Raw genomic sequence first — 15,387 nt, forward strand, 5'->3', positions numbered from 1 at the left:
CGGCCAATGGTGCGTCGCTTATTCCATTATGTTAGTAATATTTATCCAAACATGAGTCATGCTTATGGCGAATATAATACTGCAGTACTTTTATATCAAAGAAAAAGAACGGTATGAATAGATTATCAATGGCAGTCAAATAGAAAGATCATATCATCAACTGTCAGCAATCAAACCAAACACAATTACTGATACAACAATAAAATGCTGAGCTATAGCATGATTGTGATCTGGACTAGTGAACAATAAAGCATACGAAAGGTGAGCCGACGCATAGCAAGTAATCTGATTTGAGAATAGTAAAACATTATACTGCTCGCATATCAAATATGAAAAAGTCTTGATAATCTTGACAATAAAAAAAGCAAATAGGTTCGCCTATGCGAAAGGTAAAAACCGAAGGAAAAAGATATTAATCAAAACCAATTGCCCGCATACAACAAACAATAAGGTTGGGTGAAGAAAGTAGAATCTACAAGGCAACTATTAAGCCAAAAAGGCATACAGGGATATCTGTGATAAAAACAAGATACTATAAAATAAACTAACATCAAACTTGGGTATCCAAGAAACCAACATAGAAAATCACATCGCTTAAGACAGACAGCATAATACAGAAGTAGCAAGAAGATATTACATCATTCCAAAGAACAGACCACCAAGAGCAGCGAGAGAAGTGATGGTATAGACAGACACCTCAGTGAAGTAATGACCGGCCTCGCCCTCAAAGACAATAGGAGTGTGAGAAGCCGGAGGCAGCGCAGTCTGGTTCTTGGAGGCCTTGGGCTTGCCACCGGTGGGCACAGCGGTAGGAGTAGATGCGGTAAAGTTCGCGACGGTGCTAGAGTGAACCTTGGTCTTCTCGGCGGTGGGCTCCGGGGCAGGAGTAGTGGAGTTGACAACCGGAGGAAGAGGCACGACCGAGGAGGTGGCGGGCACCGGGACAGTAGTAGTAGAGTTGACAACCGGGGGAGGAGGCACAACCGATGAGGTTACCGGTACTTTCGAGTGATGGCTCTTGGTGGTCGACGGCTCGACTGGCGCCGTCGACGAAGGGGTTGTGGTGACGGTAGTCAAAGAGGTAACCTCGGTGGTGCTGCTGGGCGTGACAGTTAGCGTTGAGGTCGTCGTAGGAGCAACAGGCTTCGTGTGCTTCGAAGTGTGCTTCGAGTGCTCGGAGGTAGCCTTTGAGGGCTCGGGACTAGGATCCCAGTGCTTGGAAGTCGGCGTAGGAGTGGGCTCAGGCTTGGGCTCTTCAGGCTTGTGAGGAGACTTGTGCGAGTCGGCTTCAGCGGGGGCAGCGGCTACCCCGACGGCCGAGGCCAAGAAGACGGCGGCTGCAAACTGTTTTGCGTATTTCATTTGGAGTGAATAGATGTTTCTGCCTGTGCTGGTGCGAAATTGTGTGAGGAAATAACAGCAGAATTGTGCGACGGGTGAGCAGCCCTTTATATTCAACAGCAACAACGAGTCGGCGACAAGGAGTGAGACGGCCGCCACGTGCTGAGAGGTACCGGCATCATATTTTTTATCACCCAGTATGCATTTCGGAAGCGAGCAAGGCCTGACAAGGAGTTGAACTACACTACAAGGAGAGGCCACTCCTCAACCTGCGTGCGAGACGGTAGAAGCCGCAACGCGTGCCGGACGCGTCAGTCCTTGTTGCTACGCGTCAGTTAGTCACGTGCTCCTCTCTATTTTTGGCAGCATAAGTTAGCACGCACGACAAAAAAGAGCAGGAAAGTGAACTGCAGTGATATCATGAGTCTGACTGGCCTGAAAATGCCTTAAAGCAGGCAATCTTGGTTTGAGGCCCGGCTTGTTTACCTTTGCTCGTTGCTGCCGAAAGCGGCCGCCATCCCTGCGCACGAGCCTTAGTGTCTTTCAATATTGGGTATTGATCAGCGAAATTCTATATAGCATAATTCAGTACTATGCTACCCATGTTAAATTGAGAAGAGCCGGAATGCGGACGGCCATTGTTTTCACAATATTCCAGCACATCGTTCGCCTCTCTTCTTCGCGTTGCTCTTTCTCCACATCCATCACTCGTCCAGGCCGGAACCTTCTGCCAAAGGGCAGCCTGCATAAACGATAAAATTTTTTGCGCTCTTTGTTTCTGCCGGGAAAGCGTGCTTCGTGCCATATAAGTGTGCCTGCTTCAAGTCGTGGTTTCAGATAGCGGATATTGTGATCTTGTGGTTCTCGTTGCCGACAAAGAGCCCCTTCCTCCTCGTCCACCGCCTCCCTCCATATCGCGTTCTCTTCGCTTCTATCTATAGGTTTTATTTTTCTTAATAGCCTTTGCGTTTCTTAGCTTGACACGTAAATGGCCGCTGTCGCAACCGCTCAATCTGCTGATATGGCCTCTTCAATGTATCCAGGCGCTGCCGTCGTCGACATGCGTCCTGTCGGCAAGGAGGCTGTCAAATTCGGAAACTACATGCTCGGAACTACTCTTGGGGAAGGTGAATTTGGGAAAGTCAAACTTGGCTGGAGACGCGATGGAAAGCAGCCTTCAGAGGTACTTTTCTACATTCTATTCTGTTCTTGCTCAAATCTGTGTGCTGACGTGTCTTAATCTTTCTCAAAATTACAGGTTGCCGTCAAACTTATTAGAAAGGAAAATATCCCGCCAATGTCGAATCGTGAAGCCAAGTTCCAGCGCGAGATCATAGTGCTGCGACATCTGCGACACCCGAATCTGGTGCGCTTGCAAGAGATCATCCAAAATGAAAAGTACATTGGCATAGTTCTTGAATATGCCTCTGGTGGTGAGCTCTTTGAGTATATTTTGCAGAACAAGTATTTAAAAGACTCGTCTGGATGCAGATTATTCGCGCAACTAATTTCAGGCGTCGATTATTTGCATTCAAAAGGCATTGTTCACCGAGACCTCAAGCTTGAAAATCTTCTACTCGACAAACATAAGAACATTATCATTACTGATTTTGGATTTGCAAATGTATTCAATCCTGACGACGTTGCCTCGGGTCTTCCTAATGCCGATCTCATGAGCACAAGCTGTGGATCCCCTTGCTATGCAGCCCCTGAGTTGGTCGTGAGCCAGGGCAAGTATTGTGGTCGAAAAGTCGATGTTTGGAGCTGTGGTGTAATTCTGGTATGTGTCACTCTTTTTCAAATCTGTTACGGTCTTGTTGCTAACGGGTGAGAATAGTATGCCATGTTAGCTGGATACCTTCCATTTGATGACGATCCACAGAATCCAAACGGATCAAACATCACTCAGCTTTACCGCTACATCACAACAACGCCCCTCACATTTCCTGATTATGTTAAGCCAATGCCTCGGGATCTTCTCCGACGCATATTAGTATCTGACCCCGAGACTCGCGCTGACCTGCTTGAAGTACGGGCGCATTCGTGGTTGTTGCCGTACACAAAATTTTTATCGGTTAAACCTAAAGAATGGGAGAGCATGCTTTCGCCGCAGCCTGAGACTGAGCGCGCTATGCGGTCGTCTAGACACTCGATGATCTCGCCTGGTATTCCTAGATCTACAAGTGTGCGAGACACAACTAGTCATCGCTTCTCTTATGTCGAACCCACTGGTTCAAGCCATAGACGAAATCAATCATCGGTCGGCGTGGCGGATAAAAGACGATCATATGCTGCATCCTCAGAGACGGCTACAGGCTTTGCACACACGTCCTCTATATTACCCTCTTCTTCAGATCAAAACGACATTGAAAACATGCAAAAACAACTTCATCAGACGACACTTCAGTCATCGCCGTCGGGCAAGAGTTCTTCTGCTCCTTTACAGCAAGCGCCACATCAAACTAGTAAATATGAGAAACGACATACGATACAATTGGAGTACACAAAACCGTCTACAGCTACTCCGCGCGCGATGATGGAGCCTGTAAGGCCAGCTGTTGTCAACCAACAAAAGCCTCAGCACTCCGCTGCATTTGCTCCTATAGTGACCCCAGCTGCGTTGGAGGAACAACAAGAGGCCATCATTGAGCAGACTAGTTTGGCCGCCGAGACGATTCACGAAGCCATTGCCGAAGAGGAGCAAGAGGCAACGCCCCCTCTTTCTACCGCTCCCTCGAGTATTCCCCGCTCGTATTCAAGTTCTGGTCCACAAAATAAGCGACGTAGCTTTAGACTATCTGGTGTCAATGAGCAGACGGAGTCTGCCTCGGCGTCGCCGCGTAGCACAAACTCGCGCTTGCCGGTTCCGACGAGACGGTCTCGACCGACGAGTATGCAATTGTTTCCTACATCTTTGCCTCCAAAGTCCACATCGTCGCCTAATGTTCCTGATTTACTGAAGCCGCTTCCTCCACTTGACGATATGAAGAATCTTGAACAGATCAAACCTTCGGCAAGGACGGGTGCAGTCGGTTCGGGGCAGCTAGATGCGTCTACAGTACCGTCGCGCAAGCGAGAGCGGCCGCAGTCGATGTTCATTCCCAACTCGCTACAAAGGCAAGATTCCGTAGCGGCAGAAGCAAGCGCGACGAAGAGTTTGGCGAGTTCGGCTGCTATAGTTGCGGCTGCGTCGGCATCGGCGTCGGCGTCACGAAAGGTGCCTGGGGCTGCAGCTACACCGGGACGAGGACACCGACGAGGACAATCTAGTTTGAGCTATAACGCAGAAAAGTTTTTCGGCCGGATCAAGACTACTGCTGCGGTGAAGTCAGAACAGCAGCAGCAGCTTCCTCAGTCAAAAACGGCTACTCAAGTGAAGCACGAGAGTACAATGAATACTTCCAATGTTCGAAAATTTAACAGTGGATACGAAGAGAAGCGAAAGTACGGCGGTACCGGACCTGCTAGGAAGGTCATGGACTTTTTCCGACGACGTGGAACTACTGCGAACGTCCCTTCTGCGTAGATACGTGCTATTTTCTTTGAATGGGCAGCTGCACTTTGGCTAAACATTGTAGTTAATTGGTGTCTAGCATTTGTGCGTTTTTGCGTGGAGTAAATACCAATTCGCTCCAGCGAGACTCGATCTTATCTAAATGAGATGAAAGGAGCATGCTTATATTTACTTTTTTGTGAAGACTATCTGGACTTGGTTTATTTTTCCTTTTTTTTTTTTTCGGTTATTTGCAGTGTTCGGACGTGGATTAAAGGAAGAGTTAGCATTTGTTTCGCTTTTAGGTAGCGTTTGTTTTGAGAAAATTTCTGTAATACCTGTTTAGATTTCAACAGATAATATTTTTTTAATCAGGATTTATTGCAAAATAATGTTTTCTGAAATAAGTTTTTCCAGTGAACGAGTAGATGTTAAATTATTGGAGTGCAAAGGCTGAGAATGATGTCATAAAGATCAACGAGCGTGCGGCGCTATGGGAGTAGAAGCCGAGAACCAGGCTTAGCAGAAGCACAGTCCGTGCGGCACCGCTTCCATGTCTTGTTTATATATACCTGCTGTGATCACCCGCCCCCTTTATTCTTTATTTTTGTTTCTTCAGAGCTCAAAGGTTTGCATACAATGTCGTCCTTTATTGGCAAGTATATTGCTCGACGGTTCTTTCAGGAATCTGTCAACAACGCTTTCGGCACCGAAGATCCCTATTTTGAACAAGTAAATCACACCGATTCTTCTTCCTAAAAGCAGCGACTAATTCATGAGCTTTAGGTGCCTATGGAAGACATGCAGGCTAATAAGAAGAAAAAATCAAAGAGGAGACGTCCTCCTCCTCCTGGAATCTCGGAGAACGATGCGAAGGTGTTGACAAAGGTCAAAAGACGATCTTATTATTTAGATATGAGTCTCGGTATTTGCTGCTGTGGATTAGGAATCGGGTATGTAGACTATTTCTTTATATTAACTAGGAACCTCGACTCTAATTGTATGCAGATGGAGCGCCGTTATTGGAATAATTCCCGGGTATGTGTCATCTTCACCTTCATCTTCAATATCCGTCACAAATTTTTTTATTGTGTAGTATATACAAAAGAAGCTAATTACCGCTACTCCACCAGAATTGGCGACATTATAGCAGCATATCTATCTTACTCCGTCGTTCAATCCGCTAGCAAGATTGATGGTGGCTTGCCAACTCCTTTATACTCCAAGATGATTGGCAACGTCATGATTGACTTTGCATTTGGCCTCGTTCCGATCGTAGGAGATATAGTAAATGTCGTGTACAAGGCAAATAGTCGCAACTCTTTGTTACTGGAAAAGCACCTTCGTGAGGTCGGACAGAAAAATTTGAAGGTGAGTGAACAACTAAACTAGCCGTTTAGCTATAATGAACCTTTTAGCTAATAGTCGTGTAGCATGGTAATACTCCTACGACTGCAATTACTCAATCAAGGCCAACTACTAATCCTACTCATGATCAGCGTCCAACGCAAACGACGTCAGCCAGATCATCGGCGGCCCATCCACATAACACTGCTACTCAGGCGCAAGCGCCACCATTACCACCCAGAGAAGTCATGCAAAAGAAAAAAAAGAGCTGGTTCAGCTGGGGGGGTGGAGAGACTAGCAGCGCAAATGCTGCTCCGGCGGAGAGTACATCAGTTGCGGATGTCGAGACCGGCGTCAGGTGACGGTGTTGTGAGGAATGTAATAACTGTACTTTTTTTGTTTGGATATTAAACATATTATAATTCATATTGGCGTAATATTTCATCTTTTGAGCTGCGCGGCCATGTAAATGAAGAAGAATTCGTGGCAACTAAACAACCGTAGCATAAAATTGGCTTGTCTGAATGTTGAGCGCTGGTCTCAGTAGGTTCTAGAGATTCGCCTTCCAAAGCAGGCTTGCTGACCGTAATCTCTTTCAACCATCTCTCGGGTTCAGCTAAACATTTCACTCCGCACAAAGCGCAAACTGAGTTAGACTCTGCAGTTGTGTCTTTCAATTTGTCCGCTGTACGGACAACAGTTGAGACAATACTCGGAAAGCCAGCCTCAATATCAGTAAAGTAGTTGACCAATAAATCGTCAATTGTCATCATGCGCAGAATCGTAGGTGGGCGCTGAGTTGGGGTAATGACATACTGTGAAAAATCTTGCATAGCAACATAAGCTTCTGCTTCTGCTCGCATGATTTCTCGCATAGGGTAAAGTTGCGCAATGCCGTTCTTGCATATAATGTTATCGGCTATCGAAGATGAAACTGCGGCGCCGCGGCCCTTCGATGTAAGACTGAGGACGCGTTCGGCAAGACGAGACATACTGTCTCCAAAGAGAATATGCGATGAGTTATGAGACCGTGCTGAGCGAACAAGTAGATTGTGGATTATTGAGAATAAAAAATCTTGCTTTGCTGTACGATCTCGTATTTTATCAAGAATATCTGACTTGACACTGCGGGATGCTAACTCACCGCATTGAGAAAAAGAGTAAGTTTCCAGATCAAGATGAGTAAAAGTACCCAAAAGCTCTTGATCCTGCAAGAACTCGTCGATAGAAACCGTTTCAAATGTACACAGTTCACTAAATTCTTTCTGAAGTTCTTGAATAACAGCCTTTGGATCTCTGTTATAAGACAGTATAGGCGAGCAATCAACATGTACAGCAACAATCGTGAATCCAGTAGCGCCGCGATGTGTTTCCATTTGATCGCGCAGATGCTCAAGCAACATCTCAAGCAACGCCAAAGACGACGACCCCAAAGATAGGGCAAGTAACAGTCGTGCTGGCTGAGTAGGCGGGGAAGTTCGTGACGGATAGGTCACTTTGTATGGAGTCATTTGCTTGCGTTCTTTGCCGCGCAGGTAGCGCTCAAAACAGGACCTTAGATGGTTAATTTAGATTCGGAAGCATCTGCAAGAAGTAACAAACCTGCAAAACGGCTCCTTGCGCGAGACGACGACCGATTCTGTGGCAGAGCACCTTTTACAGAGCTGCGCCGTCATTGTGTGCTTGACTGTAGCGAGCTTTGTAATTATCCAAGATACTACTCAAAAAAAGTCGATATTGAAAATTTACACATGACCAGTCACATGACTAAATGTGAGCAGCGGGCGATCGGAAGGCTGTTTACGGCTCCGGTCGAGCTTCAAATTGCCCCGTATTTTATCGCTTTGCTCGCGCGCTCTCTTTCCCTCCTTCCCGTTCCCTCGGACGCTCTCCAGGTCTTCCCTCCAAATGGCGGTGCTTGTACAGCCTGCTTTTTTGCCGCTGCTGCCGCTCTCTGTGGATCACTCTGCGGGTCACTATCGGGCGCGAGTCTTGCACGTGCGCATCAGCTCTTTCTCTACACGCGACCTCGACGCTGCGCGACAGTTCCTGGTATGAGGCTTGAAATACAGCAGTAATTGCATATGATGTGTACCATTTTTCTTCTAACTGCTATATCTAGAATCACAATTTGCAGCTTACCTACTCTGCTGGGTTTCTCCTGCAATTCATTACCTCGCGAGACTCAAAACTACTCATTGCTCGTGATTCTGATTCCGGTGTCATCATTGGCGTTGTCGCCGGCAAGCTAGCCCGCTCGATTGCTGACCATCGTATTTGCCATGGGCATGTAATGGTGCTTGCTGTTGGAGAGCAATATAGACGCTCAGGCATCGGACGTATCCTTCTTCAGGTTAGCAGCACCTCTACTTCTGAACTTGATCAACTATACTGACACTCTTGCACATCTTACACAGAAGCTCGAGACAACAATGCGAACATCTGTCACGTCTGGAATCAAAACCAGCTTCTTACAAGTCGCACATACCAATTACGGTGCTATAAAGTTTTATGAGCATCAAGGATACATAATCGAGAGGCGTGACAAGGGATACTACCAGGGCAAGGCTGACGCGCTCGTGATGCGCAAGCAGTCCACTCCTGCCACTCGTTAATCGGATTTATAATGCACTGAATTATATGGAGTACTGTGTGCTTTGGTGTCGTTTGCTTTTGCATTCATTGATGGTGTTTTTTTTTTGGCGTCGTGTTAGTGTTTATGCTTTATTGTGGGTAGGTCATTGTTGTATAACGGATTTCTGTGATCTATACTTATTCGGTCGTCTATTATTTATGAATTCATTCCTTTTAGTCATATTCATAGCATACATAAAATGATTCTTTTCTCGCGCCCTCGCTGCAAGTTTGTAGATAGTAACCGAGTACTGGTAGCCAGCCGGCTTCTGCCGATGGATTTATGCCGGTTGGGACATACTAACAAGCTCCCGAATATCTACGTTCACGTCGTTTGCACAAGTATTGAGCTCTTATTTCCTACAAACTTCACCGTCAAGCACAATCAAGGTGCCAAAGCATTTGGTCGTCCAATATTTGATATTTGAATGACAGCAGCATCAACTGTTCCAATCTTTGATTCATCTATCAGTCTAATCACGTGCATTAGAGCCATGATATTTCTTATTTGTGCACTTTGAAACTCTAATATCACAATCTCGAGAAATGCTAAAAAAGTTTCTTGCCAATTTTTTTCATACCAGCGACTGTTCCACATCCCCATATTTCATCCATCTGCCTGTATTTACTTTTCAGATAGAAGACATTCAAGAGTGTTAGCAGGAATTATTAAGCTATATCTGTATATATAATTAGAAAAGATGTCGGAAGCACAGCAAAATGGTGATGAGGCGATGACCGTCATCGGTATCTCCTTCGGCAATGCCAACTCTTCGCTTTCCTTCACTGGATCGGTACGATCAGAAATATGGTTACAAAACTGTATTTCGATTGCTAACTTTGTGTTATGTATAGGATGGCAATGTTGATCTTATTCCTAACCAGGATGGTGATCGTAGTATCCCATCAGCTCTTGCCTACGTTGGCGAAGACGAATACCATGGCCTACAGGCTAAAGCACAGCTGATCCGCAACTCCACCAACACAGTGGTAAATTTCCGAGATTTTATCGGCAAGTCATTTTCGGATATCGACCCTACATACTCGCATAGATCGGCGCGCCCGGTCGAGCAGGAAGGCGTGGTTGGATATAAAATCGTCACATCGTCTGAGGAAGGCGCAGAGCCTGAATTTGTCTCTGTGTCTGAGATTGCCAAGAGACATCTTTTGAGATTGAAGGGTTCTGCCGAGGACTTTTTGGGAAAAGCGCTAACCGGAGCCGTTATTACTGTTCCGACTGACTTCACGCCCAAGCAGCGTGAAGAATTGAATGCTATCGCAACTTCTGCTGGCATTCATGTCTTGCAAATTGTTCCCGAGCCCGTTTCCGCACTTCTGGCCTACGATGCTGCTACTCACGGTGCATTCCCCAAAGACAGAATTGTTGTCGTTGTGGACTTTGGCTACACTCGCTCTGATGGCGCCGTCATTGCCGTCCGTGGTGGAATGTATACTGTCCTTGCCACCGCGCACAATTACGAGCTTGGTGGCGCAAGTCTGGATGACAGCCTTGCTGACCATTTTGCAAAAGAGTTTGAGAAGAAAAACGGAATTGACCCGCGTAAGGAGTCTGCTCGGTCGATTGCCAAACTGCTCGCAGAATGCGAGATTACTCGCAAGACTTTGAGCGCGAGCAACTCTGCTACTATCTCTATTGAATCGTTGGCTGGTGGCTTTGATTTCCATTCTAACATCAACCGACTACGATTCGAGATGCTTGCTCGGAAGCAGTTTGACAACGCAGTTTCATTTGTCGAAGTCCTTGTCAAAAAGGCTGGCCTTGATGTACTTGATGTCGACGAGGTCGTACTCGCTGGAGGAAGTTCGCACACGCCCAAGATTCTTGACAGACTGCAGGCCGTTTTCCCAGAGAGCACGCACATTGCGGCACCATCGAGCAGCGCGAAGGCGCTTAATCCTGCCGAGCTGATTGCTCGCGGTGCGGCAGTTCAGGCTTCGCTGATTGCTGGATTTGAGCAGAGTGATATTGACGAGAGCTTGCAGCCTGTTGTAACTAACGCCCCACACCTGGCCAAGGCCGTCGGCGTTGTTGTAGCAGACAGTAAGTTTTTCCCTCTGCTGGAGAGCTATACTGCCGTGCCTGTGCGGCGGTCGGCCATATTTGACGTTCCTGCCGAGGGCGGAGACGTACTTGTTGGGATCTATGAAGCAGAGCGGGAGATCTTGACGCACAAGGTCGAACGGATAGCCAAGGATACGACTGAGGAGGATGATCTCGATGATGATGACGAGCCATTTTCTGATGAGGAAGACGAGGAAACGCGCGAAAAGGTTCTTAAGCCGACGACTAAGATCGCAGAGGCCGTGATCAAAGGCACCAAGACGGGCGGCAAGGTTGAGGTGGTGCTGAACATTACTGCGGATCTCAAGGTGAGCATCGCGGTGCGAGAGATTGGAGGAGCCGCTGTCCGGGGCGATGTTCCAGCAGCGGAGGTTCAAAAATAGGCAGGGTCATTTGTAATGTATCCGATAGAGGCGAAGCAGTAATAGTATAGATTGATCAGTAAGACAATGTAATTGAGTAGAGTTCTGTCACAACCAGGGGCCCACACACAAATAAGGTTCGTTTCACATGAGCTAATGCAAGGACCAGGGGTTAGCGTCAAAGTCTTCTACGCGGCGCCGCAGCAGCTATTAGGCTCATCGTTCTCGCTCTGCTTTTTTTTCCTCTGTCGTTCGCTTTCGTGCGTACAATAACGTCCGCGGATGGATGTGCCCTCGGCCTCGTTGCCGGATTCGGACTCAACCACTCATCCGCATCAGCAGCATCAGCAGCATCGTGACGCTGAGACCGAGAGCATAGGCTCGCCTACAGTCGCTCGTCTCGTCCGCATCAAGCACTACTCCACCCGAGCTCTGCCCCCAATCCCTGCAGCAATAGTCTCCGCTCCTTCATCTCACAATGACAAATTGTCTCCTCTTCCTCCTCCTCCTTCTTCTTCTTCTTTTTCTCATTCATTGAGCTCGATTCAGCAGTTTTCTAGAGAAATCAAACCCGGTATCGTCCGGAGTAAGAGGCCGCAACCGCTGAATATTGAACGGCGACGCAGTATTGCTTCAATCGGTCGGCACGTCCAGCGAATGACTAGCAGTGTACTAGGAAAAGCCCTGCGTGTGTACCACAATAAGCCATATAGTCTAAAATTGATTTGCATACTAATCTGTGCTCTATAGCCCCTATTCGCGCAGAAGACGAAACATTGAGCGGAGTGGATCGCGGTACTCCGGGACGACCTCCTATAAGCCGAAAACGGATCTTAGGATTACCTTGTTGGACATTATCTTTAGCGATTTTTGGAATTATTGCCATCATATTAGTCTGCGTCGTTGTTCCGACCCAGATCACCGCACGTCATAAGAACAACGCCAGTGAAGCTACCGCTACCCCAAGTAGTACTGCTATTACGCAGCCGGCATTTACTCCATTTACTCAGCCTGCCACTTCTACACTATCTTCAAGCAGCCCATCTGCAACCCCAGAAATTTCTTCATCTTTGTGCGCGGATATCCTGCACTGTGCAAATAATGGTGTAAGCGCCATTCGTAATTCTTCTTGTGTATGTATTTGCACAAATGATTTTTCCGGTGATACATGCCAGTACGCCTCAAGTTCGGCTTGTGATATCTATCACCTCTCATACAGTAGCGAGAAGAACGTCACTATGGGATCGTCTATTGTTAGGTTGCTAGACTCGACTGATTTTCCCTCAGTCAATTTGAATGCGTCAGTTCTGTACGAAGTATTTGCTGATCATGATATCCGCTGTTTATCCCAAAATGCATTAGTGTCTTTAGACGTCCGTCAAAGAAATTCCTTCAATATCACATCAGCCGTCGCCAATTTTGCTAAAGTCGTGATCCTCGACGTGGTGCAAACGAATCGCAGCGTCGATGACGCCGCGGTAGTGCAGGAAGGACTTCAGGATGTATTTGATGACAATGCCATAGATCCCGCAACGGGAACCGCAAAACCTGCTAATAATGTCGTAGTTGACTTTCTGACATTTACAGTCAGTGGAATTGACTAGGCTTAATGATTTCACGAATTATTTTTTGCTTAATCTTGTATCGGAGTAAATTTGGTAAAATATCCCCTATTCAATTGTATCTATCTGGGAATCTTTGGGTCATATATGTGAAAAATAAATCTTTTTAAATTGTCTAATCCGCTGCTCGGTTGGGTAATGCTATAATTTTCGCACCTCAGCAATATGCTTCTCTAGTGCATCAAGTCGACTTATCACAGTTAACATCTCGGCAATAGCCTCGGTCGCTATTATTATGATCAGTAAAGAACTTGAAAGATTTTTTTTTTTTGGAGAGGGGAAAGATCGTACCTTCATTAAAGCATCGTTGCGACATGCGAAGCTGCTGCGGCACTAGTATTCCAAACCACCTTATAGGATCCATATTCAATGGAATCCGCGGTTTCCGAACCGTTTCAGGCTTTGATTCCTCTTTCACTTCTTCTGATTTCTCCTTTGTCTCTTCTTCTATGGTGCCTGCAGCTTTATCTTTCTTTTCAATGCCTTTTCGGCGTCTGGTGGTATCAGTATCTTCTGAGCCAGTTGCGGAAACTTTCTCCTTTATCTCTTCAATGTTTTTCAAGTCGGTAACCTCTCTAGCTAATTTTTCCTTTTCCTTTGCTTCTGCTTCTGCTTTTTCATCAACCGGAATTGCAGCATCTTTTATTGCCCAATCGCAGTATAACACATCTTCGTCAATTGAAGAATATATAGGAGCGTACTGTTTCTCTGTGACGTCTCTATATTACAATCGGAGTTAGTATGACATTATTAATGTAACTTAGCAGTAGTGACTGCGTACATCACCTTCGCGGCAGACATATTGCCATGGTACTGGTCTTGCCCAAAGCGACCCCTAGTCCGTCCATAGTTTGCTTGAGCTAAATTAAAAAACCCCTATGGAAACGCATTATTAATATCAAAAGCTTTGCAATAAAAATCAAGGCTGTTTGAGCTATCAGCAAGCAATACTTACATCGGCGAACAAATGGCTGACTCGTGTTCGTATACTCTGATAATTATCAATCAATTCACAGTATTCAAACAGTAATCTATCAATGCTTCTAGATAATTCAGACGGATCAACGATCTCTTCTTCTTCCTGCTTCGTTTCCTCGCCTTTGCTGCTTTCTTCCGTTGATGCTAGTTCGGTTCCAGGCTCAGCAATCGGCTGCTTCGACTCTTCCGTGAGCGATAGTTTCGCTACATCAGTCGCAAGTGGCATCACAGCAATATTAGATGTTATGACAGTGCTCACCATATATTGCTTAAATTTGAGTTATAATAAATTTCTGGATGGGTGAGAAACAATTGCACAAATTCGCGATAACAGTTTGTCTAGCAATCTGGTTGGGAATTACAAGAGCGTCAACGCTGGGCAAACCTTAAATTATCTACAAAGACAGCATTTACTGTGCGTAGTTACAGATATGGCAGCAGCACCGCAGTCGCGGCAATATATATATATATATATGTGTGTATGTACACTAATCCTTGATCTATCTGTAAAAAAATCAACTTCTACCATGCTGCACCTGAGTCCATATCAGATTCACACTTGGCGCACAAAAGCGCAGTTTAGTACAACATCTACTACGCAACTTTCCAGAGGCAGAATTTGCAACTTCTATTTCAAATCACAAATACGATATACAAACATCTCAAAAAAAAAACAGCCAAAAACTAGGACACCTACGATTCCAGCGTGGTCTCCCACCGCAGTACTAAGTAGGCCTAAAGGAGCTTAACTAGAGTTGATCGGACGGGAAACGGTGCTTTTTCCTTAGTATGGTCCTAGCTGTTATTTTTTCTTTGCGGCTCACTGTAATTCACTCTAAAATCTGGCATAACTGCCCAACGCCGCCTCTTCTACTCTTCATTCTCTCTCGATCTCTATATCTGTGCCTAATTTGCTGTCTTTCTTTTTTACTTTGTTACACATCCTAATATAACTTTAATAATACAAACTGAATACACAACTTCACTGAACAAGAAAGAAAATATAATTAAAATACCGTTTCCTGTTGAGTTCATTTGATGCATGCTCATGTTTTTAGTATGCATCTAAAGCTGCCTATTTTTTGCGTATTTATTTTCTACAATTGGATTTATTGGTCGTGACATTTTATTATTTATTATCTTATCTCTACTGTAGGTAATATTTTTTTGGGGGTTCTACAGCACGGATCCAGGTCGAGATGTTCTGGCGGTGCTATGATCGGGAAGAATGCTTTATGATACCCAGCAGCAGCGACCTGTTACCAAGTTATGTACGGCACTGCATCCGATATCGATTATCGGGATATAGTACAATACCCGCTAAGGCCTGAATTGCATTGTCTGTCGGACTTATGCGTCCTATACATTTTTGATATTCGAATCATAAAAAAATCACCTGAATGCCATACTTGGCAATATAAAGGCGGCATTGCAGAGCGAATTGACTACCATTGCGTATGAGTTATAGCCTTTCAGAAATCGTCTAAAGTGAACTGTCATTAATTTCTAGAACCTCCAGTTGTTTTT

The 15,387-nt window shown here is 45.7% G+C and overlaps 8 protein-coding genes across 8 annotated transcripts; 5 read left to right on the forward strand and 3 right to left on the reverse strand.

Moving 5' to 3' along the window:
- Window positions 1–633: 633 nt before the first annotated feature.
- Window positions 634–1,362, reverse strand: V2V93DRAFT_383096 (uncharacterized protein; the record flags this gene model as incomplete). The annotated part of the gene is made up of 1 exon (XM_066912182.1): window positions 634–1,362. The coding sequence occupies one exon, from the start codon at window positions 1,360–1,362 to the stop codon at window positions 634–636; it is 729 nt and encodes a 242-aa protein (XP_066762988.1).
- A 967-nt stretch (window positions 1,363–2,329) lies between these two features.
- Window positions 2,330–4,867, forward strand: V2V93DRAFT_383097 (kinase-like domain-containing protein; the record flags this gene model as incomplete). The annotated part of the gene is made up of 3 exons (XM_066912183.1): window positions 2,330–2,524; window positions 2,600–3,121; window positions 3,179–4,867. 3 exons carry the CDS (start codon window positions 2,330–2,332, stop codon window positions 4,865–4,867), a joined length of 2,406 nt encoding a protein of 801 aa, XP_066762989.1.
- A 522-nt stretch (window positions 4,868–5,389) lies between these two features.
- V2V93DRAFT_376678 (uncharacterized protein) lies at window positions 5,390–6,664 on the forward strand. The gene is made up of 5 exons (XM_066911809.1): window positions 5,390–5,566; window positions 5,621–5,787; window positions 5,843–5,872; window positions 5,968–6,205; window positions 6,333–6,664. Exons 1-5 carry the CDS (start codon window positions 5,474–5,476, stop codon window positions 6,381–6,383), a joined length of 579 nt encoding a protein of 192 aa, XP_066762990.1. The 5' UTR covers window positions 5,390–5,473; the 3' UTR covers window positions 6,384–6,664.
- V2V93DRAFT_383099 (uncharacterized protein) lies at window positions 6,598–7,857 on the reverse strand (the record flags this gene model as incomplete). Its single annotated transcript, XM_066912184.1, has 2 exons — window positions 6,598–7,735; window positions 7,784–7,857. 2 exons carry the CDS (start codon window positions 7,855–7,857, stop codon window positions 6,598–6,600), a joined length of 1,212 nt encoding a protein of 403 aa, XP_066762991.1.
- Window positions 7,858–8,030: 173 nt separating this feature from the next.
- On the forward strand, window positions 8,031–9,020 carry V2V93DRAFT_376687 (acyl-CoA N-acyltransferase). Its single transcript, XM_066911810.1, has 3 exons — window positions 8,031–8,233; window positions 8,304–8,534; window positions 8,599–9,020. The coding sequence occupies exons 1-3, from the start codon at window positions 8,090–8,092 to the stop codon at window positions 8,794–8,796; spliced, it is 573 nt and encodes a 190-aa protein (XP_066762992.1). The 5' UTR covers window positions 8,031–8,089; the 3' UTR covers window positions 8,797–9,020.
- A 382-nt stretch (window positions 9,021–9,402) lies between these two features.
- V2V93DRAFT_376690 (heat shock protein 70 family) lies at window positions 9,403–11,340 on the forward strand. Its single transcript, XM_066911811.1, has 2 exons — window positions 9,403–9,609; window positions 9,671–11,340. The coding sequence occupies exons 1-2, from the start codon at window positions 9,517–9,519 to the stop codon at window positions 11,279–11,281; spliced, it is 1,704 nt and encodes a 567-aa protein (XP_066762993.1). The 5' UTR covers window positions 9,403–9,516; the 3' UTR covers window positions 11,282–11,340.
- Window positions 11,341–11,505: 165 nt separating this feature from the next.
- Window positions 11,506–13,014, forward strand: V2V93DRAFT_376692 (uncharacterized protein). The gene is made up of 2 exons (XM_066911812.1): window positions 11,506–11,948; window positions 12,011–13,014. The coding sequence occupies exons 1-2, from the start codon at window positions 11,543–11,545 to the stop codon at window positions 12,862–12,864; spliced, it is 1,260 nt and encodes a 419-aa protein (XP_066762994.1). The 5' UTR covers window positions 11,506–11,542; the 3' UTR covers window positions 12,865–13,014.
- A 9-nt stretch (window positions 13,015–13,023) lies between these two features.
- V2V93DRAFT_383103 (uncharacterized protein) lies at window positions 13,024–14,086 on the reverse strand (the record flags this gene model as incomplete). The annotated part of the gene is made up of 4 exons (XM_066912185.1): window positions 13,024–13,109; window positions 13,174–13,601; window positions 13,664–13,758; window positions 13,838–14,086. The coding sequence occupies 4 exons, from the start codon at window positions 14,084–14,086 to the stop codon at window positions 13,024–13,026; spliced, it is 858 nt and encodes a 285-aa protein (XP_066762995.1).
- Window positions 14,087–15,387: the final 1,301 nt, after the last annotated feature.

This window comes from Kockiozyma suomiensis, assembly GCF_038497685.1.
Source record: "Kockiozyma suomiensis strain NRRL Y-17356 unplaced genomic scaffold V2V93scaffold_21, whole genome shotgun sequence".
NCBI classification, from domain to species: Eukaryota; Fungi; Ascomycota; class Lipomycetes; order Lipomycetales; family Lipomycetaceae; genus Kockiozyma; species Kockiozyma suomiensis.

Excerpts from the sequence above, each read along its gene's own strand:
- V2V93DRAFT_376678 (XM_066911809.1), top strand. The coding sequence starts at position 5,474 with ATGTCGTCCTTTATTGGCAAGTATATTGCTCGACGGTTCTTTCAGGAA. Across the intron at positions 5,788-5,842 it reads TGCTGTGGATTAGGAATCGG|ATGGAGCGCCGTTATTGGAA; the intron begins GTATGTAGACTA and ends AATTGTATGCAG. Across the intron at positions 6,206-6,332 it reads TCGGACAGAAAAATTTGAAG|GCGTCCAACGCAAACGACGT; the intron begins GTGAGTGAACAA and ends TACTCATGATCA.
- V2V93DRAFT_376687 (XM_066911810.1), top strand. The coding sequence starts at position 8,090 with ATGGCGGTGCTTGTACAGCCTGCTTTTTTGCCGCTGCTGCCGCTCTCT. Across the intron at positions 8,234-8,303 it reads ACGCTGCGCGACAGTTCCTG|AATCACAATTTGCAGCTTAC; the intron begins GTATGAGGCTTG and ends TGCTATATCTAG. Across the intron at positions 8,535-8,598 it reads TCGGACGTATCCTTCTTCAG|AAGCTCGAGACAACAATGCG; the intron begins GTTAGCAGCACC and ends CATCTTACACAG.
- V2V93DRAFT_376690 (XM_066911811.1), top strand. The coding sequence starts at position 9,517 with ATGTCGGAAGCACAGCAAAATGGTGATGAGGCGATGACCGTCATCGGT. Across the intron at positions 9,610-9,670 it reads CGCTTTCCTTCACTGGATCG|GATGGCAATGTTGATCTTAT; the intron begins GTACGATCAGAA and ends TGTTATGTATAG.
- V2V93DRAFT_376692 (XM_066911812.1), top strand. The coding sequence starts at position 11,543 with ATGGATGTGCCCTCGGCCTCGTTGCCGGATTCGGACTCAACCACTCAT. Across the intron at positions 11,949-12,010 it reads TGTACTAGGAAAAGCCCTGC|CCCCTATTCGCGCAGAAGAC; the intron begins GTGTGTACCACA and ends TGTGCTCTATAG.